Here is a 27,191-nt window from a genome sequence, read left to right on the forward strand (position 1 = left end):
ATACTTTTTTAATCTGTAGTAAGCTAATTTTCACTTTGAAATAGTTTGTGCAATTTCTTCTTACATTTATGTATATATTAATTAAGGGAATGCCAGTATTTTGGGGAATTGTGAATTCCCCCCCCCCCAAAAAAAAGAACCTACAAACCACCACCCCCTCCCGCCCCCCCCCAAAAAAAACCCCACACATTTTAAAGTGTAATCAGGAACACTTCAAAAATGAAATCAGCAATCGGACGCAAAAAGACCCACAGCATCTCATTTGTTTTGAATTAAAATCATGTTTTTTTTTAATATCTTCTGTTCTAACTTTATTTTTCATTTAAACAATAGAAACTTTAAAATTACACAAAGTTGTACACAAAGTATTAAATACAAAACACACTACATGAACTTTCAAACAGTTATTAAATTGTAAGACAACTTTTGTTTAAATATAAATAAAGTGGAAATGGCAGTTGTTGGGAATACTTATGAGTTTTGATGTGTGGAAATTTCTGTTCAATAAATTCAACATACATGTAAACCTTTTTCACTGTTTTTGGATTGGGCGATCACATTTCTGACAACAATTTTGAGAACTTGTAACATTTAATAATGCCCAGGACAAGACCCTGTGAATAGAAGATTATTTGTATTCAAACTGTTTGGAACAAAAGGTAGACTATATCATACAATTATAACTAAGGTACTGTACTTGCATCTCACTTCATAACCAATCTTAAATTATGCATGTTTCTAACCGCTTTCCCAAAGGTTTTTTTTTTTACATCTTGGTTTCCTAGAAATCAACCTAAATGTACACAAATGTAGACAGCAACGAAAAATCAAGTTAAAAAAACGAACTCGTGCTCAAGACCTAATCAGTTGAAAACATTTTTAAAAACCAAACAAATATATTTCACAAGCTTGGAACTTCAACTTTATACCACATATATGTACATGTACACAGACTCAGTTTTGTCTTTGCTTGGAGAATTGGCATCAAAAACAATGTATTGGTCTTTTTGTTCCACCTTGAAACGTATTGCAAAATGCTCAACAAGACGGGCAACTTCAGTACAAAAATACAAAATAAAGCACTTATACCAAAACGCTTGTAAAACTCAACTTTGGATATGAATACTTACCTTAAGGGACTGAACTATTAAATTATGTGGGAGAGTACATGTACACACCTTATTTCATCAGGTCTGACATAAAGAAAATGCTGAAATTTAAATGCTTAGCAGATTAACTTACAGGTTGATTTACAAAAATTTACTAAAAAAATGTATTTCTTGACGGACCTTTAAGCCTATTTTGTTTTTCTAGTAAAATATCACCTGATGAAGTAATCAATTTAGAAGAATATGTACAAATGTATACTTGTTTTCAGTCCATCAGTTATGGCCGATGATCGGGCAATGAATATCAACCAGGAATTTTAAACTTATACATGACCTATTGATGATGCATTTTTAATAGAAGCTGTATTGACATATAACAACTCTTCACAGAAAGACGATCTATAACGGAACAAATTGCATTGTCTTGAACACTGTCTTGTCAGTACTTAAGTGCCTAAACGAAGGAGTACAATGTTTTAGCCTAATGCAGCACCAGGGTCACTTCTGGGAAGATTTATGCTGGACGGAGCACTGAAAGGTCCAGGATGACCATTAGCATCCACGGCACAGACAGCAAAATGATAGATGCTGCCTGGCTGGAACATGGTCAGCGTGCACGCCATCGGCAGCGGTAGGGCCCGAACCTCTCCAATCTTCTTCCACAAGTTCGTGCTGGGTGGAGCTTCCGATTCCTGGTAGGCATAGAGGTGGTAGACCTCAATCGTTGGCGCTGCAGCATCCAAGGTCATGTTCCAGGACAGCACGATGCCATTTTCCACCTTGGTGATGTTGAGTTCGGGCTTCGGGGGTGAGCTGGAGGTAGGAGGAGGTAGTGGTGGCAGCGGCGCCGGGTGACTTGGCTTGGTGGCAGAAGCGGGATTCACGTTCAGGGAAGCAGTGGCGGGTGCGATGGCAAGCAGCTGCTCGTACCTCTGCTTGTATTGCTGCTGCGTGCTGATCTGCTTGCTAATTTCGTCTTTGATCCGCTTCCTGTTATTCTGTGAATAAATGCAGCAGTCCATTTATTACTTCTCTAAAATGTCAAAGAACGGCACATGTCATTACAACTGATCAGTACATTATTTACAAGATCCTTTATGTGAACTACTACATTACCTATAAGCATACACCTGAAAGAACAGATGGTCAAGTGGCGTACTTAAGTGGACAAACACAATGGTCTGGGAAATTGTTGCACACAAAAACACAGATGAGTCTGTTTACCAAATCCCTCCCAGCTCATCCAAAATGCACCAGGCTCTGGAGGACTTTTAAGATTTGAGGCCGTGGAAAACATAACAATATGCCATTGGTTTCCTGCTCGATGAATGAGTTCTGGTAATTCCAGAGGGTTCTTAGCAAAGACGCCTGGAGGTTTAAGGCATAAATTTCCCTCTACAATGCTAATAACCGAAAACGTTACAAATTAAAAGAATGAGGGACAAGTAGCCACATTACAAGTTCAAAATTTTGACACCAAAATAATCAACACCTCCTAGCTCAATCAGGTTTTTTCTTAAATTCTGTCCCTGATATATGCTCCATTTGGGAATACTGCCCATTCCCTGGTAAAGAGTGGACTTGAAAGAACTCATTCATGAATAAAAAAAATGGGATATGTTGCCCAGTGGTCCAAGGAGAAATAATTCTCAATTTAAACAGGTGGTGATCTCAGTGCTTGTGAAGTTTTAAGTCCCTCACCTCATTGTTGCGTTGCTGCATCTCAAGTTCCCTCATGCGGTAAGGCATACTGACATCCTTGGTCTGTGCCTTGGCCTGCAGAGTCATGTTTTCTTTTTCCAGAATGCTGTATTGTTTCTATTGGTGGAAAAATATTGTGGGTTGTTAATCAGCCTTAAAGGCATGTAGGATCACTTGCATTTATCCTAAAAGTAACCAACCAAGTTATTATCCCAAAAGCTTTTATGCTGGGATTGAGGTTGCACTGGTACTAAACATCCCATGAATGATTCCATATGGCTTGCTATTTTCTTATGGGACGGACTCAGAAATGTAGGTGATTTCCAACGATCAGTCAAATAACGAGTGCTAAGGACGAAATCGTGTTTCTTATCAAAATGTTCCTAGGTTTTTACACTGTTTTCTCCAAAAGTGTAATACCCACTGAGCTGAAACTTCAACAGGTTAGGCTTTGAACACTCCTCTTTGGATTTTGAATGGTGTTATTATTGGAAATGAACAAAATACATGAAAAGCAAATGATCCTATATGCCTTTAACTTTGATCATTGAGGGCACGGCATATGTGGGAGAAGTTGCGTTTCATCATCACATAAATCTGAATAGATTTGCCATATTGATACTTGTGAAAGCTTGACATGGCAGCCAGATTTTACAATTCTCGGCAGAAAAAGACTTTTAACCCTCCTCAATCCTCCAGGCAGTTTTGGAGGATTTTGAAGGATTGAGGCTGAATGGCAAAAAGTGTTGATTGATCTTGGAGGACGCATTGTAAGTGTGTCAAGTTCATAGGCTGTTCTGTACCCTGCATTGTTTATGTTCAGCCATGCATAACTGAACCTAGTCTGAGTATCACCCGGTATCCACGGAGCCATCTCCGGTCTAACGTCTGATATGCCAAAGCATGCAGATTTATGCAAGCCGCGCACCAGCCAATCGGAGTCAACTTTACTAAATCGTGACGTCATTTCATCCCAAAATCTGGACTAACGCTGTGATTGGTCAATTCGAATGCAGCGTTTTGTAATACTACAACAGCCGGGAGCGCATTCGCGTAACATGATACCGAGCGCCGCGCACCGTGACATTTTTTTAAAAATCCATGTCTATGACGCGCAACGGGTGAATGACCGAAGACCCGGTAGACCTATAGAAAGCGCCTGCTGATTGGTCAAAATCTAGGAAGTCAAGAGGCGGGGTCTTGCCTAATTAATCAGCAAATCTGTTTGCGCATAATAGACCACGGTTACATAGACTAAACTGAACCCTGCATTATGCTCGAAATTATATTTGAATTCATGATATGAAATCATCTGCACTGCTTCTGAATATCATCAGCACTGCCTCACCCCATTAACAGTGTTTGTTGGAGGATTTTGAAAGATTGAGGCAATGGTTACTCCTTCACTGAACAAATTCATGGGTGATTTTGGACGATTGAGGCTGAATCCAATTTTCACATGGTGTCAATTGGAGGATTTTGCAGTATTGGGGTAAGGGTTTAAGCTACCACAGCGCCATCCCATGGTCAAAGCAAAAGTGGCAATAGATGACCATTTCACGAGACAAAATTCTTGAAATACCAAGTAGACAGAAAAGAATGAAAGCAGGTAACTGTCACTGACAGAGTTTTTTTTTTTTTTTTGTAAAAAAAAACCAACAACTCACCTTGAGATCAATAATGGTGCTCTGTACTTTCTGGGCATTCTGCTGAATTATAGCTTTCTGCTTCTGGATTTGACTGGCCTGCAGTTTTTGATTTTGCTTTTAATAATAAAAAGAAATTCCACTCGTCACACAAACTAGAGTTTCAGCTCCAATGTCTGGGAATGTAAAACTTTTTTGAAGATAAACTTGGTCAAAATGTATTGCAGACCATCTAAAATAGCACTGAGATCATTGCATCACTGAAGATGTCACTGATTGTTAAATGAGAGAATCTAGTGCATCGAGGTAATAATGACCCTTGCACAGCACATTGGGACATTGTGTTAAATGCGCCTTGTAAGCACGGTTTATTATTAATATTATTATTACTTCATGTGAACACTTAAAAGACATCAAACTGCAAACCACGGCAAAGACTTCTTCAATTTAAATTGGTTGTAGTTCACATTTACTAAAAATCATCTGACATGCTAGTTTTTAGGGTTTAATAGTTGTATGGCATCCAACTTTAGGTACCTGCATTTGTTCTTGAGTTGCCATGTTAGCTTGCTGCTGTTGCTGTCGCTGCAATTGCATTTGCTGTTGCACCGTCACATTCTGCCGCTGCTCCTCAACTGCCCTTCTTTTCTGTTGCTGTTGTATTCTCTGCTGCTGTAGCTGCTGCTGGATTTGCTGTTGCTGTTGCTGTTGCTGCTGCTGCTGAATGTGCTGTTGTGCTTGCTGATGTTGTTGCTGCAGCAGGAGTTTCTGATGTTGCTGTTTAAGTTCCTGGGCTTGCTGTTGTTGTTGGAGCTGTTGCTGTTGGAGTTTTTGGGCTTGCTGTTGCTGCTGCTGTTGTTGCTGTTGTTGCAGCTGTTGAGCATGCTGTTGCAGCTGGTGGGCTTGCTGAAGCTGCTGTTGCTGTTTTTGAGCCTGTTGAAGTTGCTGCTGCTGCTGCTGTATAGTTGCAAGCTGAATGGCTGTAATGGCGCTTTGAGGAATCCTCTCACTCTACATGTAAATGTGTAAATGTTCAACAAAAATTTGTTACACACCATGTAATTGTTTTTTAAGAATTTTCCACAAGTTAGGAGAAGCGATTGTTGTACAAAGCAAGCTTGTTTCATCACATCAATATATATTCACTTCAAAAGATAGATGTACATGTACTTTCAACCTATGATAAATCAATATCAATCTGCTCAATCGGTTCTCTGGATATTCTTAATGGCTACCATGCACTTTTAAGGGGGGAGATGTTATGTTTAAACTTCAATGAAAGTGAACTACACACCTGAGGCTGTGGCACTCTCTCGGCAGGCAACCCAGCCTGGGCGGCTGTTGGGAAGTACACGTTGCTAATCGGGACAGCCATCCTCTGCATCATACCAGGATTAATCCCCAGAATCTGCTGCTGTGAAATAGCAACTTGTTGCACACCAGGTACACTACTTATCGGTGACTGTCCTGTTGATGTGACATTGGAACTCACAAATGTCTGTATGCCAGAGAGCAGGGCTTGGTTGTTGAACTGTGTCTTGGTGTTGGGTGTGACGAGTGACGCTGTTTTCAAGGCTGGGGATGCGGAAGCCTGTGAGAAGCTTACCTGCAGGCCAGAGGCTACAGGTTGCATGGCAGGAACTGGAGGGATTCTGGTCATAGGGGGTCTCTGGTTGGGGTATGAGAGGGCGGTTTGTGGTGGTCCAATTGTTACATTCGGGCATTTCTGGGGTGATGAAACTGCTACAAGCGGAGGAATTCCTGGTGGCTTTGGTTGTTGCTGCTGCTGCAGTTTCTGCTGCTGTGGCACAGGTGCCTGAGTCCGTGGTCTCCCCAGCAGTGCAGTAGGTCTGACCTGCGATTGACTTGTAGGTGGTGGTTGTTGTATAGTTGGTCTCTTCGGTGTCAATCCCTGGGTATTATTTGGTGCAGCATTTTGTGGTCTCGGTGCCTGCCCTTGGCCTGAATATGGTGGTGGCATCTTAGCCTGAGAAGGACCCACAGCAAGGTTAGCACTCCCTGAAGGCTGTTTTGGAGGTGGGCCCCTCTTTTCAGAAATGTTGGGTTCTTCAGAATCATCCGTCAGATCTATGCACTCAGGCTCTTGGGCAGGTTTGGTAGGCGGAGTATTGGTAGCGCTCTGCGCCTTCTGGGGCTGCACTGCTGGGAGCTGTTTAGCCGGCATTGGTGGTTTCTGAGAGGTTTGCTTTGGTGGGGTTGGGGCTTTGCCTCTTGGGGAAGCAGCACGGGGTGATGGAGCCAGACGCGGTGATGAGGGGGTTGGGGTTGGGGCTTTGGAAGGTGGAGTCAGTGCCTGGGGCGATGAGGAATGAGGTAAAGGGGTAAGAGGTGACTGGGATGTTTTCCCTCGAGGCAATGAACCCTGCTGCCTCACAGCAACTACCTGTACAGAATTGTTTGTTTCTTGGAGTTCAGGTGTGGAGACTTTCTTTGGGGTCACACTGGCAACATGCCCTACTGCTGCTGTTGTTGCTGGTTGCGCTGCACGCTTGGGTGCCATGACATTTGGTTGCGATTCCTTAGGAGCTGTGACTGCGACACTTGTTTTTGCTTGAGCCACCGAAGGGGCAGGTGCTTTTGTTGCAGGTGGACATGCATCACTTGTAGCAAGCTTTGGTGTTGCAGGAACAATTGCCTTCTCTATAGATGTGCCAGCAGTGCTCGTTGTGGACTGCACTACTGCAGGCGCAGGTGCTGTTGTGCTTTGGGGAGGTGCAGAGGTGATAGGTGTCTCCTGGGATGCCAACTTGTTAATTATTGTAGGCGGGGTAGCTCTTTGAACTGTATTTGATGGTGCATTTCCGGGTGCACTTGCTGGTAGATTTTTCGGTGCAATCTCAGTGACAGAAGCAGTCGTTTCCTGAAAAGTAAGAAAGCAACATGAACATTTCCAAGACACGTGGAATCCATTTAACAATGGCATGCCCATCCACTGACTCCAGCCGAATTCTACGTAAACGCCACAGGTCAATCTTTGCCAATTCTGAGTTTAATACTCCAAACATTATTTTTCTCTTACTCTAAGTGTCAAAATTATTTTTCAGAACAGACATGCCCAAAAACTTTGAGCAAAGGTTTGATATCCTGACACATGGTAACTTTTATTGCCTTAATTACCTTGCTGGTAGCCTGCACTGGATTGCAAACCACTATCTTTGCTGAAAGCTCGACAACCTCTGGCGAAGCACTCTGCCTCCTAGTAGCTGGAACCTTATCAACAGAAGCTGCCAGTTGATCACCTTCCGGAAGTTTGTCTTTCGAGACTACCTGACTTCTAGAGACTTCATCCACAGATCTCAGGCAGTTAGAATTTGGAAGGTCTGCTTTGTCAGAGGCTGCCTTTGGAGATTCCTCTACTTTTTCCGGTTGTGTTTCCGGTGTGACTTCCATAGAATCCACAACGTCAGCGTCTACTGATTTCTGAGTAATGTCCTTTTTATCGTATTGGGTTTCTGTAGAAATGTTTTCCTTGATAATGCCCTGACAGAAAGAAAAATAACTTTGTCAGTGCAAGTGCAGTATGGCTTAAATCCAAAGGATAGATTGTGTGCAAAAACATCATGGGGTCATTCCGTGTCAAATGACCCCATGGGTTAAACCCCACCCCCTTCAAATTTGCTCATATTTAGTGTTTTCATTAGTGTACAAGTGGAGTTAAAGTAGACATTTCTTTGTTCCTGCAGTGTACTATAAATGGATTTAAACAGGGGCGTCAGTGACCACTGATAAAAATAGCTGAAAACAGCTGAAAAAAGCCAAGTTTTGGAAATCTCCTATACTTTTGTACACAGCAAGTGGGGGAAAAAGCTGGAAAACTCACTGAAATCCAATACACAAAAAAGCTGAAAGCAGCTTTAAAGCTGAAAATTCACACCCCTGTTTAAAGCAAGATTTGTTTCCCCCAAGAAATGTGTGAATGTAATAGGGATATCACATTTTGCAACATTTTTGCCAATTTGAGATGAGCTAGAAACCAAACAAAAAATATTATACCCCTAATTTGTTGATATTTGGTAGAAAAAATGTTGGGGTATAATTTTCATCAAAGTTCGTCTCAAGGTCCAAGATCAAACAGGTCAAATTCAAATTCAAAGTAAAAAGGTCAAACGGTCTTCATACTTCATATTACTCCGAGATGAATTTGGATTTCTTCTGATGCAACCTTTTTAAGAAACCAACATCGCCAAATTTGGCTCACAGGTTATGAAGAAATGGTCATTTGAAAGTTGGCAGCCACACCCGTTTTTACTGATACTGCGGATAATGAAAAAAAAACATTTGTCCGATGGCGCTAAAACAGAAAATTCAGCTAATTAAGTGTAAATTATCCCATACTATAAAAATGAACCATTTGGCATTTGTAAGGTCTGCTTTGTCAGAGGCTGCCTTTTGGAGATTCCTCTACCTTTTCCGGTTGTGCTTCCTGAGTGACTTCCATAGAATCCACAGCGTCAGCGTCTACTGATTTCTGAGTAATGTCCTGGTTATCGTATTGGGTTTCTGTAGAAATGCTTTCCTTGATAATGCCCTGAAAGAGAGAAAACAACTTTGCCAGTGACGGTGCATTATGGCTTGAATCCAAAAAGTAGATTGTGTGCAACAATATCATAGGGTCATTCTGTGTCAAATCACACAATGGGTTGAATCCAACCCTCTTCAAATGTGCTCCAACTTAGTGTATGGGGAAATTGTAATTAAAAAATGCTGAAATTAAGTTTAAGCGCAATGGGACAAACAGTTTTCGTACACCACCCGCCATTGTTTTACACTGGTCAAAATGGGCTTGGCCCCAATTTTCAAATGACCACATCTCCATAACCCGTTTGCCAAATGTGTTCATCTTGGTTTCTTTGGAAAGGTTACATCATAAGAAATCTGAATTTACCATTATTTTTCACGTTGGAGTAATTTGAAGCATGATGACCTTTCGACCATTACTTTGAACTTGAATTTGACTTTGTGGATCATGAGACCCGAGACGAACTTTGACGATAATCATACCCCCAAAAATATTATAACCCCAATGTTTGATTATTTTGTAGAAAACATGGTGGGGTTTAATTTGGATAGCAACAAGATAAAATTCAAGGTCGAAGTAACGGTGTAAAGGTCAAAAGGTCATCATACTTTGAAATAACTCCGACATGAAAAATAATGGTTAATTTGGATTTTTTTATTATGTAACCTTTCCAAAGAAACCAAATTAACATGTTTGGCCAACCGGTTATGGAGATACACGGCCACACCCATTTTGACCAACATTGCCAAACAATGGCAGGAGGTAGGACAATTTTTTTGTGTCCAATGGCGCTTAAACTTAAAATTTCAGCTTTTTCATTTGAAATTACCCCATAAAAAAAAAATATGAACCAATTTGAAGGGGGGGGGGGGTTTAAACTTTCAATTTTTGTGTGTGATTTGACACAGAATGAACCCATACTTGGTGTATGTAACAGTCCTGAAGAAAACTGTTACCAATTGTTGCATCTAAAAGCACAACCATTCATTGTTCTAAGGTATAACACAATTGAGATACATTCTGTTAAATAATCAAGTAGTTTCTGTATGCTGCAAAGCATCCTACCAGGTACTAACTAATGGACTGCTCAAAACTGTCCCATTACTTTATGATTTTATAAATTCAATAAACAATGTAATACAGTGTAAAACAACGCATATGGGTGAACCAATTTGTATATTGACACTATCATTTGCATACACCGAGTCTTTCCATATCCGGAGGGTAAGCAAACAGGCATGTTTACCTTGTCCTGTAGTTTCTTCTCTGCAGTCTCCAATTGCTCCTGTACCTCAGACATCTTCGTCTCAAGGTTTTCCTTTTCCCCCTTAGTCTTGTTTAACTGTCCCTGCACGGCCTTCAGCTGAGCCTGCAGCTCCAAGGCTCGTTCCTTCCAGGCCCGCTCACCTTTGTTGGCCACCTCAAGCTGCCTGTGCAACAGTTCCAACTTGGAATGCAGGGCCACCTGGGAATGCTTCTCAATTAAGAGTCTTAAGTCCTGAAAGGGAATTAGTAAAATAGTACTTATTAATCTGCATGCAGACTTGTTTTTTTTTCATATACAACTCGAGAAAACTTCAGAAATATAACCTGACGATGGTTCAACATTGCGTTAAGGGCATTGGAAAAAGAACTTTGAAACATGAACAAGTTACATTCTTGGTTCCTATTTCTGACCCAGATGTGTTGATTATATAAACAGAAAGGGGTCCACAAAATTGTGTTTTTTGGGGTCACTTGGTATAGCTAGGGTAATATCCGAGTCAGTTGTATAATGTATTACATGCAATAAGCCATTTGTGAGATGAATTTGAATACAGTCTGGAACGCTGGCTTAACCCAATGCTTTGCACGTTTTAACTTTGCGTTCTCCAGACCAAAGAGACTGTTACTATATCATGTGATTCGGGGCAAGCCTTATGCTAGCAACCCCCAGCTCCGGCATGGTCCGGTGTCTTTGTGCCATTCTCACCCATTGTGAACAATGTATTGGTGCTGAGCGTCTCTTACATATCTATGCAAGAGATTGCCCCGCAACAGTGGCTGTGGTCTGGAGAATTCAAAGTTAAAATGTGCCAAGCATTCTGAGCAAGTCAGTGTACCAGATGTTTTTCAAATTTAAATCTCAAAGGGTATAGGTCGCAAATGGCTTATTGGTTGGTGTGAAAATTACATTGCCTTTTCCCCTGTCCAAATACTTCATACAAAAAACCTCTTGGACCCGATAATTGGTTCATATTGTCTCAGGTACGTAATGTGATTCCATGCACTCAATGTGCAGGAATATTGAAGACAAGGGCTTCCGAATTCCTTTATGTGAAATCTGGACACCAATTTGACATTAAATAGATTATATATAGATGCGGTTTCACCCATTTGTCAAAATAAATCACCTTTATGCTGATTTGTTTGGGCTTTTTGTCACGTGGACTTGATTTAGCTGGCCCCTGTGGCGTTGGAACAGGAGACGGCGATGTCGATGAAGGCCTTTTTGTTGGGGCAGACATCTTGCTTTTGGAAGGCTCCGCTTTAATTGAGTGACTCCCACTCACTGAAGATGGCTCTTCTTTTCGTTTAGGTTGCAAGGAACTCTCCTTGGAAGAAGGGGTAGTGGTTTTTGACGATGTCACGGATGCTGGTGGTACAGGGGAAGAGCGGGTTTTAGGCACCGTTGGCTGGTTACCAGCAGAAATATCTTTGGTCAAGGGAACAGGAAGTTCAGCTTGTGGTTGTACAACAGTGTCTGATTTTTCGGTTTTCGTCTCAGATTTAAGATCAGACACTCCAGCTACTTCCATGTTTTGGTCAGGGTTGTTTGCATCAGAATTCTTTTCTTTATCAACCTGGACTTTTGTTGCTTCCGTTGTCCTTTCATCTTTGCAGGTCTCCTCCACATTTGCCTTCAGGTCAGCTGTATAGAGGAATGCGTTTCGTCATTTAAAAAGATTGGATCATGTGACAAACTAGCAGAAGCAAATGATCGACCAGTTTCAATTGAAGGGTACAGAAAATCACTCTTATGGGATCTGTCATCACAATGACTAACAATGGCTTGCCTTAGTGGCATATCACCTCAAAGAGATAAGACTGCTGTTCATGGTTGCTTTCAGATGTAACAAGCTTCCATTAGGTCATTAAAAATATCAATCACTAGAGTATGAAATATATTTTTACCTTTTGAGCTCTCAGCACTGATTGCTACCAGTTTAGGCCGTTTGTTAATGTCTTCTGCTTCCTCAGGCTCTGTGACATCTGAAGAGTTGCTCCTTTGCCGTTTGCCAGTCCTCACAATATTTGGACCAGATTTCTCATCTGTTGGGATTGGATCAACCAAGCTTTCCTTTGGCACACAGGTTTCTGCCTTGGATGCAGCAACATCCAGACTTTTAGAAGCTCCATCTGCAACACTTGCTGAAACGATCTTCTCACTGCTGACCAGATCTGTAATGGAAGCAGGCTCGACTGGTGCAGGATTGGTTGCAGAAGTGGGATTTGCAGATGGAAGCTTATTCGTTGTAACAGCATCTCCTACAGGTGAGGATCTGCTGTCTTCTGAATTACATCCTTCAATAGATTTTCCTTTTTCACTGGCATCTTGCTGAGCAACTTCAGCTGTGACTTTCAACTGTGTGGCAGAGTTCCCACTCGGCTTAGCACAGTCCTGCTCATGATCTTGAGTCGAGTCTGTGTTAGTGTCATCTGTTGGAGGCGACTCCTGAGCAAAGCAAAATACTGACAGTTAATTTTTGTATTTTAGGCAGGTTTTGTCTTTTAGGCAGGTTTCAAGTACGAAACTTCTTTTGGGAATATACCTGAGGTGTTCCTCACAGGAATAGATTGATTCCTTGTTAGCATGTACAGTTTTGTACACGCACAAGCATCTCTTTTTCGTTATTGACAACAGGGATAGTGCAAGGCTATGGCCCATTTAGGGACACTCATATCACTAATCAGAACAGGTACTTATAGAACTAGAACAGTCCAAATTTCCAAGATTTCACTTCCTCACATAGTCAGCATGATGGCATGTAATATGACTGAATGCAACATTCAAATCACAATATGGTATCATGTTTTACTGTATCATTTTATGTTATAACAAACATGTAACAATATGTTAAAAACCTCAAATCAAAATCCTCCATGGTATGATGGGAGATCCATCTGGATAACAAGGGCAACACTTAGGCCAAAAAAAAAAAAAAAGTCGGTCTCTTGTCAGCGCGCGCGTAGATTTAAATCATGCGCGTCAACCTTTTTTTCCCCCAAAATGTTCCGCGGTAGCTCCAACAGCACCCTCTATTGCCGCACCTCCTCATTTTTTTTTTACCAAAGAGCACCAAGGAATGGGAAATTGCACCAAGGCAAATGATCGAGGGCACCAAGGCAAATTATGGAGGACACCAATGTACATGAGGACACCAAAAAAAGCAAAATAGTACCCCACCTTGTCTGTACAATCCAAGCTTGAAAAAAAAGGGGAAAAAAGCAAAAAAAAAAGCAAAAAAAGAAGCCGCGTCGCCGCATCAATTCCGGAACTTTGGCCTGACCAGAAACCGAGTACGGTATTTTTTTTTTTTGGCCTTATCCTCCAAGTATTCAAATAAACTGTATTTGATAAATTAAAAATACTATCTTTTCCAAATTCATACATATAACTTCACTTTACCACTGAGCACGCTACTTTACATTCACAGAAGCCCTATTCAATGGCAAAAGTATTGTGCCAGCTATGGTACAAAGCAACTGCTCCAAGGTGGATTATCAGAATAGCTGGCACAATGCTGCTTGAATGGAATGGTCTATAATTTAGAGGTAATTTCAAAAAAAAAAAAAAATTAAAGGCATCATAGGTACTGCAACAATATTAACAAACAGCAACTGTATGTATAAATTACAGTTGGTGGCAATACAGTAAGGATTAGCAACCATCTTGCAGGAACAAGAACACCAGGAGTGCAAAATTAGTCATGGTATTTTTTACTTACATCGAGACATGTTGGCTTCTCTGACGATTCCTTTGGTCCATCATGCACCCTTCGAAGAGGAGAGGATATTTCCATAGGCTCAATCACATCATCAGATGGTGTAGCTTCTGACATGGGTAGACTTTCATTTAGTACAGAGTTCTCTTTAGTCTTAGCTGCTACATCCACCTTTTTGGATGCGTTAAGATCCATATTGGACGGCTCACCAGTACAATTGTGGGGGTTAGTCCTGTCATCAAGTGACTGTTTAGTACTTGGCAGTGAAAGTTCATCGGCAACATCCATAGGAATAGGTGCATCTGGAGTTTCCTTGGAAGATTGGTCTTGTTGAGTCTCAGTTGATTGGCTTCTCGCGACAGAACTTGGTCCACATTTTTCTAGATCCCGTCCATCAACTGCTTTCACCACTGAATCACTAGATTTTGGAAGGTTGGGCACAGTAATACCACCTTCAATGCTACTTATTCTAATATGGTATGATTCTTCGATAGGTTCTGTTGAACTTTCAGAGATGTTGGACACAGATTTTGAGCTGACAGAATTACTTTCAACAGTCTTCGTTTCAACAGCTGTCTTAGTTAAGGTAGTATTTGGCTCAAAAGGCAATCGTTCAGTCAACATAACTTTGTCTTCAGGTACATCACTGGAATGATTCTTCTCTGCTAAGGCCGAAGAGCCTTCCTTCACAACCTCAAGACTTGGTCCTGATGTTTTAGATGAGTTTAACTTCATAGAAGGTGCCTCCAATTCAATATTGACATCACTCACTTTCGGAGAGGATGGTCTGCTTTTGTTCATTAAAGGGACTTCCTCCTTGGCAACAGAGGAATGTGCTTTTGGGAAAGCCTTGTTGATGATAGATTTCAACTTCTTCATGTTCAGGGAACCCTCACTGACATCCTGTTTTACATGTGGAGATGGAGACCTAGATACTTTAGTAAGGCTACTCTCCTTTGGGGATGGTGATCTTGATGACACGGCCACTTTGCCAAGGCCACTTTTTTCATTGTCTTCAACACTTTGCTTTGCTGACAATACAGGTCTGGCTGGTGAGGAGACACATTCCTTACGAGTGTCATCGTCCAACTGTTCTGTCATCTTTTTGGCATCACTTGTAGACTGGGATTCACTACTTTTTTCGTGAGGAACCCCTGCATGGGAACTCACATCATCTGAGTCACAAGTATTTTTGCTTTTTGTAGCATTAAGCAACGACACTGCTTTCACCCGGTCAGACACTGCTTTTTCAGCTAATGACTTGACAGGATTTTTTACAATGTTGTTGCTTAACCCGCTGCCATTACCAGGAGGAGAGCTATTCTGATCGTCTTTGGATTTTGTAGCAGCAGCTGGCTTCCTGGTACTGACATCTGAGATCCCTCCACTTTCTGTGTGTTCGGTTTCATCTCTTATTGCTGGACTTGAGTCAGATGAGCTCTTACGAGCAGAATTTGATGCTGACTTTGCAGCAGAGTTTCCATGAATTTCAGTGCTTGATGGAATAGCTTTCTCCTTTGACTGAGCAAGGTTTGATGCATTATTGCCTTGGATTTCAGATGCGAGACTTGCTGGAGTTTTGCTGGAATCGGATGAGGACGTCCTAGAGCTGATGCTTGAATCAGGATTAGAAGACAAATTGGCAGCACTCTTCTTTGATGCCTCAGTTGTACTCTGTCTTTTTTCCTTTTCACTCAGTAAGTTAGCTTCGGGCCGAGGGTTGAGTCTCCTGTCTTTTTCTGTAGAAGACTGGACACTCTCCTTATTTTTACATTCACTGTCTTTGTCCAGTTCTTTCTGGTCCAAAGAAGGAACCTCCTTGGGCAATCCATCCAACCAGCTAGGATAACTTGAATTTGGAGGCAAACTCTTTCCAATGCCTCTATTTACATTTGCTGGACTGGAATCTCTTGAGCGTGAAGCTGATGTTGCATTGGCCTTGTCTGCGTTTTTATCAAGGCGGGCAGCAAAGGATGCACCCCTGTTGCTGAGAGAGCCATCTCTCCAGCGTGGGATATGCTCCTGATCCTCACGCCTGTTGTAACCTCCTTTCCTGTAGGCATTTCTCTGGTATGTGGGATCGGGATCAATCTGCTGTAAAGACCGCGAAGCCTGAAAGCTTGCATCTCTCCTGTCATCATACCTTCCAAACCCGTCCCTCGAGTCCCTTCCAAACCCGTCCCTCGAGTCCCGTTTTGCCAGGGGGTCATGTCTCTGATTTCCCTGAGATCTTGACCGCCGATGGTGTTGCTCATTATACCCGGTTGGCTCGTTTTGCCAATAATCTCTGTCTCTGGATCGTGACCTCTCCCTGCCGTTTACAGTTAACTGGCCTCTGTCTCTATCATATTGAGAACTGCCTCGATCTGCATGTGAAGCATAAGTGTCAGAGAGTCTCTGCCTCTTTTCAGGGATTCCTTCCACCTCTCGACTGGAATTCGGGTGATCGGACCTGTTGGGCTGGAAATCTCTCACAAGCTGAGTTGTTGATTTCTTAGCAATCTGCCTTTTGGCAACTGGATATGGCGCTGAATGTCTCTCGTCCCGATACGCAGATGAGATCCCGGTCTTACTCCTTGAATCACCATTAGGTTTTGTGTTCATACTAGACTTTTCTGCAACAGAACAACCAAAACTCTAACATTAATCCTGACCCCAAAAGATTTTTTTTCAGAAACCTTCCTGACTCTGCCGCTATTCAACACTGCAGTGATCCAACAGCAGATTCTTTAAACAAAGTCGGGCAATAAAGCAAGCTGTGTGTAAGCGGGGCGTTGTGTGCCGAGTTTTAAAACCTACAAATTGACGAGGGTAGAATTTCATGTACCTCCTGCATCTCTTCAACATTAGAGAACCTTTTTTGAGCGGGAACAATTTCCAGATTCCTGGTTTCCACAATTCCAATCCGGCATAGACGCTTCATTTCAATGAGATACAAGTCATGTGACGGCTGCAATTTTTACTTTCTTTGTTGCACTTTATGGGTTACTTACTTGGTTTTCTACCTCTAGCTAAAGAATGTCTAACAGTGTAGCTACATGTGCCAGAATGTTTGTAGAGTACGGTCCTGCTCCTGGGAAAAATTAAAACAAAACAAAAACATTAGTGTACACCTCTGTGTAAGTAACAGGTTTCTTCAATACAATTACAAGATGCCACAGTGCTGCAATTAAGCCAAATTCATCACAGGTCCATATTAAGTCTGGGTCACTCTTGACATAGATTGACACTGGCAAAAAATGCCTTGGAATAACCTGTGATTTGATTTCAAACCAGATGACCTGTTGTGGACTTGACTAAAAAAAAAACCCTATGGATTCCTATTAAGGAAGCAGCTCTACAAAAGCCAGAACAAAGAAATGATTATGAGTTATAACGAGAATACATGCAGATGTGAACTCACAAGATACGTGTATGTCATGGATGTTCTACATGTAAAACATATCGACTTGAAGACTAGGTCAGTATACCTTGAGTTATGCCACAAAGCTTGTGCATGTATGCAGTGGGTAAGTGTACCGAGATCTGAAGATCAAATGTGAATTATTTCCTTACCAAAGAGGATTAATCAAGGAGGAATTAGTTGATGTAATTAGGCAGATTAACCCTTAGCACTTGTTTTGTACTACACTGTATAACTCCTTGATGATACCATAAAACCAGAGGGTTCTGGGGCTGTTTGGGGCAGTATAATCAGTAACAAGCAGGGGCGAATTTCACGGCACTGCTATAAGCACAAACATTTGCTCAGCACAAAAGTAGTCTGGCTTATAAAAGCAGGTTACCAGCCAAAACTCAATGTGATTTTCATGCTAAGCAAACAACAGCTGAATACTAATCACGAGCAATATACATGTACATCACATGGAGTTTTGGCTGATAATGTGCTTTTATAAGCCATACTTTTTTTTGTGCTAAGCAAATTTTTGTGCTTAGCAGTGCCGTGAAATTGGCCCCAGGGCACTTTGGGCGGTTCAGAGACTAATTGATTAAAATAATGCACACTGTTTGGCAGATATATTATCTTGTCGACTCCAGTGGGCACATATTTGAGCCAATATCGTCTTCCCAAGTAACAATACAATTAAAAAGTGGCGAGAACATGCAATGAGAAAGTACACGTGTATGTGACAAAAATACACAAATCTTGTGCATCCGATGGAGTTTGTAAAGAAAGTGTGTTATAAAAAAAAATTGATACATGTGCAAGAATAGGGATACTAAACCCCTAATTCACCACAGGAAATATGTAAAAGTGAAGCGCTAAACTTTTACCTTAAAACTTATTTAGTGTAAAGTTTGCTCAACTGTGAGGTATCCAATCTGAGGCATTTTCAATCCATGTAAAAAGAAAGATGCGTAAAGTTAAATATTTCAGTCATTTCTTATACATGGCAAAGCTTATTGGGTTTTGGAATACTGTATGTGTGATCATGAATTAGTCTTGACACCCTTTTCTGATAACTGAGAAATTAAAGTTAAGAGTTTTTTTGAAACATGTAAGCCATGTACTGTAAAACCTGTGTTATGCTTGGATGTGTATGTGAGCGTCACGAAAATACGCGTACAACTGCTGGCTTGCTGTACACTGCATTCCTCATTACAAAAGGAAAGGATGGGAAAACCTCTTCATTTCACAGCTACAGTCCATCATGGGCACCTATCCAAAACGTAACAGACGAAATTCTGGCAAGCTGTCGTTTTGAAGAAAACAATGAAAGGCGGCTATTTCCAACGATGCGTCTAAAGACACATTCTTGGAAATTTCTGTTAGTCGTTAATTTTTAATTCGGCGAAGCACGCGCAAGCATTGACACAATGCACACGCACGCATTGTTGCTATAATCTGTCGGTTAAGTGCGCAGCTGCAATATCGGCTGAATGAGAACGTGTCCCAGACGCTGAATTAGGGCTTAATTCAAAACTCGACTCGCTAACTTTTGATTTGAAATCGAAATCCTACAATATTGTTTTTCTCGGAATATACAGCAGTTACGTACTGAGCTAAAACTTCATCAGGCTAGATTTTGAACTCTTTTAAATTTGCTTGAAACGAAAATAATTGCACAAATTTCAAAGATTTCAAATTATCAAAAGTCACATACTCTGCTACATAACTCTGGATAGAGCATGAACACACGACTGTGCATTAACAATGCTTCATTTTATTTTGTATATGGTCAAACCAAGGCCTAATTTCATGGCGCTGCCTAACAATAGCAGAAAATTTGTGCTGACTATAGCAGAAAATTGTGCAAACCTTAAACCCTATAACCATCTAGGCTCTTTCAGCAATGAGCCATATCTCAATCCTCCAAAATCCTCTAATTGTCACCGTGTACAAATAGAATATACCTTCAATCCTCCAAAATCATAGATTTCTTGAATATGTTCAGTGGAGGTGTGACCACTGCCTCAATCCTTCAAAATCCTCCAACAACCACTGTAATACATTAAGGCAGTGCAGATGATATCCAAGCATTGCGGATGATAGCCGGTATAATGCAGGCCTCAATTACATGTATGTATGGCCAAATTAACGTAAACAACGCAGGGCACAGCCTACGACCTCAATGCAATGCATCCTCCATCCAAAATGAACTGACACTTTTTGCCATTAAGTCTTGATCCTCCAAAATCCTCCAAAATCCTCCAAAATCGTCCAAAATCCTCCAAAATCGTCCAAAATCCTCCAAAACCGTCTGTTTGATTTTGGAGGGTTAAGCACTATTTCATGGCGTGAATCGATCTGCTAAAAGTTGTGAGCACATGGGGATTTCTATTATGTCATTAATTTTAAGCAACATTTTCCTCGCGGCAAATAACCATGCATTTTACAAGTGTGCTTAATGCTTACAGTGTGCTTACAAGTGTGCTTAATGCTTACAGTGAGCTTGTCTTACATACGCAGTGTGGACTTCCGAACAAAAGACGTCCACATAATGTAGGTAGCAGCGACGAAGTGTGGACTTGCCCACGTCCACACAGTGTTTCCCCATTTCTGGAAAACAGGTTTAGAGGGATTTTTGGGTTAGGTTTATCTGTAGCAGAATGAAGAGAAACACTAAAGGGAATCATTGAAAAAAAATTGGGTTGTAAGAGTTTTCACAGTTTGAGAAAAATGAGTTTTTCCACTGGTGTTCCTTAACTACACGAAAAGAAAGGAAAGTCCACACTAGGTATGTGAAACAAGTCTGGGTGTGTTGACAAGTGTGCTTAATGCTTACAGTGTGTTGACAAGCGTGCTTAATGCTTACAGTGTGCTTACAAGTGTACTTTAATAATGCTTACAGTGTGCTTACAACTGTGCTTAATGCTTACAGTGTGCTTACCGGTACAAGTGTGCTTAATGCTTACAGTGTGCTTACAAGTGTGCTTACAAGTGTGCTTACAAGTGTACTTTAATAATGCTTACAGTGTGCTTACAAGTGTGCTTAATGCTTACAGTGTGCTTACCGGTACAAGTGTGCTTAATGCTTCCAGTGTGCTTACAAGTGTGCTTAATGCTTACAGCAAAGTTCATCTCCTGACACCATTTTTCTGAAGTTCATTTAATGCAAGCTTGGTCGTTTTAGCACTTAAGCCACTTGCACTGGTAAGCAGAAGGTTGTGGGTTCAAATCCCACCCATGGAGATTGAATTTGTTTTTAAGGAGTACACAGTGCTTTATACAATTCAGTTTTAGTTTTAAAGGCAAAATTGAGATTTTCATGTCCCTGAAGCAGAAGGTTGTGGGTTCAAATCCCACCTGTAGAGTTTGAATTTGTTTTAAAGGAGTACATGTTGACACATACTGAAATGTGTATTCTTGTGGAGACATTTCTTTTGTCTCGTGTAGTAAAGTTTTCGAGTTGGAAAGTGAAGTTCCAAAATGCTCTTATTTTAACCAGAATTAATTTCCTTGGCTAAAATTTGGACTTAAGGTCTCTGGTCAGCGCGCGCGTCGATTTTAATCAAGCGCGGCAATCTTTTTTTTTTCTAAAATGTTCAGCGGTAGCTCCAACAGCGCCCTCTATTTTCACCTCCTCAATTTTTTTTTACCAAAGAGCACCACGGAATGGGAAATTGCACCAAAGCAAATGAACGAGAGCACCAAGGCAAATTATGTAGGACACCAATGTACATCAGGACACCAAAAAAGCAAAATAGTACCCCACCTTGTCTGTACAATCCAAGCTTGAAGAAAAAAAAAAAGCAAAAAAAAAGCTGCGTTGCCGCGTCAATTCCGGAACTTTGGTCTGACCAGAGACCGAATTTTTTTTTTTTGGCCTAATATCCCTTTTCTAAAACTCTTCCATTTGCAACCCACCTTGGAAATTCCTAGTTTTTGAGTAAAATCAATATATCTACTTCGTGAAAATCTTGTGGAGACGTATTCATCTATAGAAATTGTCCTGTGGAGACGTATACAATCTTTTGTTCCCTATTGTACACACGTCTCCAGAGGGCACGGTGTATCAGATCACAGTGCTTTATACAATTTTAGTTTTAAGGGCAAAATTGAGATTTTCATCTCCCTGAAGCAAAGTTTCATCATACAAGAAATGTATCGGGTCAAGCCGAGTTCATGTGCTTGCAATGGACCTTGATCCAACATAGCAAATATGGGGTAGTTAATGTTTATTTTTTAAAGGTCAACTATAAATAAGTAAGTAAATATACTTTTGTGTTTGCTCCGTGGACAAAATATGGAAAACAGTTGTGCACTGTCGTGTACTGTGTCAATAAAACCAGTTAACCCTTACGGTACCTTCCTAAATCATCAAAAGTCCTCTTTGCAAAATGGAGTATTTTGCAGGATTGAGGATACATGGCAAAAATGTGTGGCTGATTTTGGAGGATGCACTGTGTCGAGGTCTTGGGCCGGACCTTGTGTTGTTTATGGTCAGCCGCGCATAAATAGGCCTAGATTATACTTGAAATCCTCCGCTCTGTTCCAGGATGTCACTGGCTCTGCCTCAACATATTGACAGTGATTGCTGGAGGATTTTGCAGGATTGAGGCAGGGGTCACCCCGCCAAGGACCACATTCAAGAAGTAACAAAGGATTTTGCAGGATTCAAGCTGTAAGCAATTTAGACACGAAGGCAGTTGGAGGATTTTGCAGGATTGAGGTTGCATTCTAGCAAAAAGGCCTGAGGGAGTAGGGTATTTCACTAAATGGACAGACTCAACACAGAACTAGTACTACAAATGACATAATTCAAACTATATAAAACTGCTATTTAATGTTGTTGTTTAGAGTGGTTCAAAGGAACCTACTGTTATTATGATTATTTTCATTTTTTTTTGATGGGGGATCGAATCATCACCTGACGAAGGGGTGTTGTTTAAACACGTACACACAGTACTCACAAATGTATACCTGTTATTTACGTCCATTCCTAGCACTATGACAGTTAAGTTTACGTAAACTGGGTGTTGGAAAAGATTGGAATAATATTGTGAAGATAAACTCTGTTAACACCTTAAACTGCATCTGTATCTGCTCAATCACCTTGATTTTAAAGACAAGACCAGCACAGGTTCCTCAGTGTCAAACGGATGTAACTTGATATTGCAGGGGCAAGGCTGTTGCTGCCCCTTCTCCAAAAATCCGTCCCAAGCGTTTTTGTCTGCTCCGATGGATGAATGCTTGTTATTACACACACTTTTGTCCTCTCCCTTCTCTGGCGTTGCCGCTGCCAACAAGTTTTTCTCCTTTTGTAATACTGTGTGTAGAGGCAATGCAAAAATAGGTAAATGACTGCAACAAAACAACTGGTGAGTTCCACTTAAGCATTTTCCACCTAAACTGTATCTGTTGGACGCTACTTGAGCCATACTCAGCTCGAGATGCAGTGACCAATGGTTTTTCCAATGCTTGAAATTTGTTTCTACCATCAAGCCCGATACTGGGCAGCACGAACAGCTTGATCGTGTCTAAAGCCGATGGCCTTAAGGTTGTCTACGCGTGAACCACTATGTCCACGCAGTGTGTCTCGTCCATTGATCTACATTGTATGGGCTCTGTGCGCAAACAAGAGAGGGCGCATTTTCACCGCTTTCGAGAGACCTTTTGGACAGGAACATACTACGTGCGCGTACCAGAGGGCACGCGTAAAGCTCAAAGTACGCACGACTAATTTTGTGCACAAAACCAAAGCGTCTTTGCGTGAGTGTCAGGCATCTCAATGCGTTCTAATATCACTCCAAGTGGTTTCCCCCAACTCTTCCTTTCTTACCGTTGAAGGGGTATTTGTGTGCGGAGCCCATAATGGAGATCAATGGTCCCTTCCACGGGGCTCTCGAAGGTGGTAATTATTAAGCGCCCTCTCCTGTTCGCGCATGGAGCCCATAGCCAAAAATCCTAATAAAGATATATTCTAACCACATGCCAAATTTCATGCTTCTATCATCAAAGGCACAATTCCACCAAATATTTCACATATCTGCAGTAATGTTGTGCAAACCTGACCCGAAACCGAAACTGACCCGAAACCGACTTAGGTTGGTCGGGTCGGTTTTTCCATCATTGCAGTCGGGTCGGGTCGGTTTCGGTTTTGCGTTTGCGATTTCCGTATCATGTCGGGTCGGTTAAGCCATATTGAGAAAAACCTGAAATATACAATCAAAAAACCGAAACAGTTCGGAAATTTGCGGTACAATATTTTTGCAGAGTTACTTTGTCTGGTACGACCAATGTCAACCCATTGCGCGAATGTGCATGTGGTTTGCAGTCTATCACGAACAGTCTATAACGTGTAGACCCACCAGTAGGTAATGTCTTCACTGTTCCGTACGGTATAATTCTTCACTGAGAGACGATCGATTTTCATGCAACGCGGCGTCCCGCGGGTAAGTTCGGGCACAAAAAGTGGACACAGTTGCCTAAAACAGATATTCAAGTTTTTTCCCGGGTTGGTTCCGTCGGGTCGGTTTTTGCTTGAATTTTTGTCCGGTCGGGTCGGATTTGGGGAGTTCAGATCAGTTTTGGTTCAGATTCGGTTTAATATTTCGGGTCGGTTTGGCCTGGTCAACCTGACCCGATGCACAACATTAATCTTCAGTAAAAACGTCATTCTTTGTACTAAAACTTTCAATGGGCATCAAGTCCCATGCACAGTAACAGTGGCTGCACTCTCCATTTTTTTTACTGTGCTCTTCTGCGAAATCCTCCAAAACCATCCAGATGGTGGATTTTGAAATATCTGGGAGTGTAAGGGAAATACATGATACACTTTACATGTAGCCTATGTGGGTATCACACTGCCATTTTTCGTGGGAACATTTTACTTCATCACTCAAGGATGTGACTTTTTTGATATCATTTCCAGAAACACTGAAATTTCTTGGTCACCGTTTTATCTTTATGACACTTTTTCTCCATAATTGAAAAGCTGTTTCCTTCATAATTTTAACAATATATCTTTGCATTTCAATCTCTGAATTGCATATGATGGGATAAAAAAATAAAGCATTCATTATCCCCAACTGACTGGGCCCATATATATTTTCACAAACAGTGAAATGGGATAACTATGCACTTTGTTTTTACCTTTTTTAGTAGTCCCTCGCCTCCTGTGAAATAAAGAAAGAAATAGAAAAATCAATGGGAATAATGAACCTCAATCAATTTTTTACGTTAAATGTAAAAAACATTAAATGGTTTAATCTTAAGCAAGTGTTATCAACAGATCATTTTAAAAGTGGGACAGGGACCGGGCATAGTGGCACTGCTGACTGCGGGCCCTTAGGCCCCCCCCCCCCCCCAAAGTCTCCGGTTTCTGGTATGGAGCTTGCCCCGAAAGTGGTACGGCGACGCGGCTTATTTGTTTTACTTTTTTTCCCTTCAAATCTCGGCCGATTAATGTGCTCGACTAAATTTAGTGCTAAATGTATGGGAGCCCTGAGAGGCCTCATATAGCTTATACTCGGTCATAACCCCATCTAAAAACACGTTAAAATTGTGCAGCAGCAGGATTCCAGTCAAACCAGTGAGTGTGGCGGTTTTGAGACATCATTTTACATTGAAATTTTTTTTCTTCAAATTTTGCCAATGCACATGGCTACGGCGACGCGCATGCATACCAGAACCTGGAGACTTTTTTTTTTGCCTTATTGTAAGCCCAGTGGATTTTCAACAAGTGAAAGGGGGTCGGAGGGAGAGGGAATCCCAACCTTTCATGATCCAACTACAATGAGCATCAATACACCAACTATGTACATGTATACACATGCCGGTACAAAACTATTGTTAAGAGTTGAACCAAAGTGCAACAGGAAGGTTGTAAAGTGTTTCCTTAACATTGTCCGCTTTCACTCCCTAAGTCTGCGTCTGTAATGCTTTCTTTGAGTACACAAAAGATTCAATGATGCATTGAAAAGCAGCGTATATAGTGTACGCACTCGAAAAAAAAAAAAGATTCGGGTGTGAGCATGGTGCAAGTGTTTATTTTAATATAAAAGCCCCATGTTCCCACGGTCAGAATTTGAACCCATGTACCACGGCACACGAGTTGAACACCGTAACCATATTAACCAATTGTAACAATCTTTGCAAAGTTGAATATTGGATTTTGCGCTTCACTGACATATTTTATAAACACTGTATACTCAGTGTTGTCCTGAGTGATTGTCCAAAAAAAAATAATTTGGTGTGACTTGAACCCACGAGTCACATGTTTGCTAGTGTAGAAGTCTTACTACTTGCCACCGAGTTAGCTGGACTCGGCTGGCTAGGTTCGAATCTGATGTAACAGTGGGTGCCGCATCCAAATTATTCATAAAATGGACTTTGCGTTGGGTGATGTAAATCCAATATTTGCAAATTGAGAAAAAAATTCAGATTTAAAGGGTCTGCTTTCAGATTTGCATGTCCCTGAAAAAAATCTTATGCTTGCACTGTTTGCCATTCTGTAAGTGTAAGAGTTTATGCAAGGATCTATGGTTTATGAGACACCCAAACTACAGGGTAATTTGGAAAGTAGTTGTTGTCATCTGATCCTACTCTAATGAGTGGTAATTAACTGGCAGAAATATCACTTGTAAAGTTTAGATTCCGCAGCTCTTTGTTTTCAAATTGCATTTTCTCAAGAAATAAGCAATAAGCATTAAATAGTGGTCCATGCATCCAGCGTTTAAACGAAAGTACATAAAATGGCAACCATAACATGAAACTGAACCTTCATTACTGGACCGAGCCCAGTCTAATGTGGATTTCGCCAACCCCGGATTCCCAGGTTAATATTCATGAGCACCCCACTGAGATAATGGCTTCTCAATCAGTTAACGACCATACATGTAAGTATGTTCGAACAAACGGTGGCAGTGCATGGTTTGTCCTTGATCATACCATGGAGCTTTTTTTTTTATAGCTCCATGATCATACAGTCAGGCTATCCCCAATGTACATGTATGTGCGTCGTTGTCCAGAGCCACCTGCCTCCCATCAGAATTTGAGTGACGAGTGACGAACCAGTTAAGTGCTGGAGAGCTACATCTAAGAAAGCCACATTAGACTGGGCTTGGTCCAGTAATGTTCTGTTGACATTATGAAACCACATACCAAAAAGGCCTTCACTCATAATTGACAATTGTCAACGTTTTTGTCAAAAGTGCTGCTCAGTTTTATGCTCTTCTGCGTACATACATGTACTAATGTACAACATTTCACATAGAAACTACTGCCTTAGACTTTCCGGTTGGCAGATGTTTGTAACACTGGTTTCGTTAACATTCCAGTATACTGCAGGAAATGTACATTATACATACATGTACAGGTCACCTCAAAATAGTGACTGCATGAACATGCACTGCTTGATCTTGCAACCATCCAGCTACATTCAACCACCGAGCCTTGCTCTATGATTCAACACGCATACCAAAAAAATCTGGCACATTGCCAGGAAAATGTCACTTGTGGTTTCACTATCACATGTGGGTGGAGCTACAGAATCACCCCATGCCACAGCAGCTAATCAAAATGCCCCATGGCCATGGGCTGAGCTGCTCATGCACTGACTGCATGCACAGACAGCTTGTTCCATCCACAGGAAATCTGGCACCATCAAATGGGTGATACAGGCCTAGCGTTTGTGGATATAATCATGGAAATATATTGCCTGCTAAAAAATATCTATGTATGGTATTACAGATAATCCCTGGCTTCAAAAAATAGTTACATTGTACGAGGGTAGATCTATCACAATGAGTGGCACAGCTCAGTTTA

At 41.3% G+C, this 27,191-nt stretch overlaps 1 protein-coding gene across 3 annotated transcripts in view; it reads right to left on the reverse strand.

Annotated features, from left to right (window-relative positions):
• Positions 1–261: 261 nt before the first annotated feature.
• Positions 262–27,191, reverse strand: part of LOC119721311 (nascent polypeptide-associated complex subunit alpha, muscle-specific form-like) — a 52,456-nt gene continuing 25,526 nt past the window's right edge. For 2 of the 3 annotated variants that reach the window (XM_038191327.1, XM_038191329.1), the window contains 14 exons: positions 24,519–24,541; positions 22,479–22,692; positions 16,975–17,054; positions 13,985–16,596; positions 12,171–12,711; positions 11,390–11,907; positions 10,243–10,494; positions 8,883–9,005; positions 7,595–7,957; positions 5,751–7,337; positions 4,994–5,467; positions 4,478–4,573; positions 2,811–2,927; positions 262–2,107 (listed from right to left, as the gene is read on the reverse strand). In XM_038191327.1, coding sequence (XP_038047255.1) covers positions 1,586–2,107; positions 2,811–2,927; positions 4,478–4,573; positions 4,994–5,467; positions 5,751–7,337; positions 7,595–7,957; positions 8,883–9,005; positions 10,243–10,494; positions 11,390–11,907; positions 12,171–12,711; positions 13,985–16,596; positions 16,975–17,054; positions 22,479–22,692; positions 24,519–24,541 — 7,522 coding nt within the window. In that variant the 3' untranslated portion in view covers positions 262–1,585. Of the gene's footprint in view, positions 2,108–2,810; positions 2,928–4,477; positions 4,574–4,993; positions 5,468–5,750; positions 7,338–7,594; positions 7,958–8,882; positions 9,006–10,242; positions 10,495–11,389; positions 11,908–12,170; positions 12,712–13,984; positions 16,597–16,974; positions 17,055–18,256; positions 18,305–22,478; positions 22,693–24,518; positions 24,542–27,191 lie in introns of those variants that run through there. The other variant, XM_038191330.1, reaches the window with a different exon arrangement.

The sequence above is a fragment of the Patiria miniata genome, unplaced genomic scaffold (genome assembly GCF_015706575.1).
Source record: "Patiria miniata isolate m_02_andy unplaced genomic scaffold, ASM1570657v1 HiC_scaffold_13, whole genome shotgun sequence".
NCBI classification, from domain to species: Eukaryota; Metazoa; Echinodermata; class Asteroidea; order Valvatida; family Asterinidae; genus Patiria; species Patiria miniata.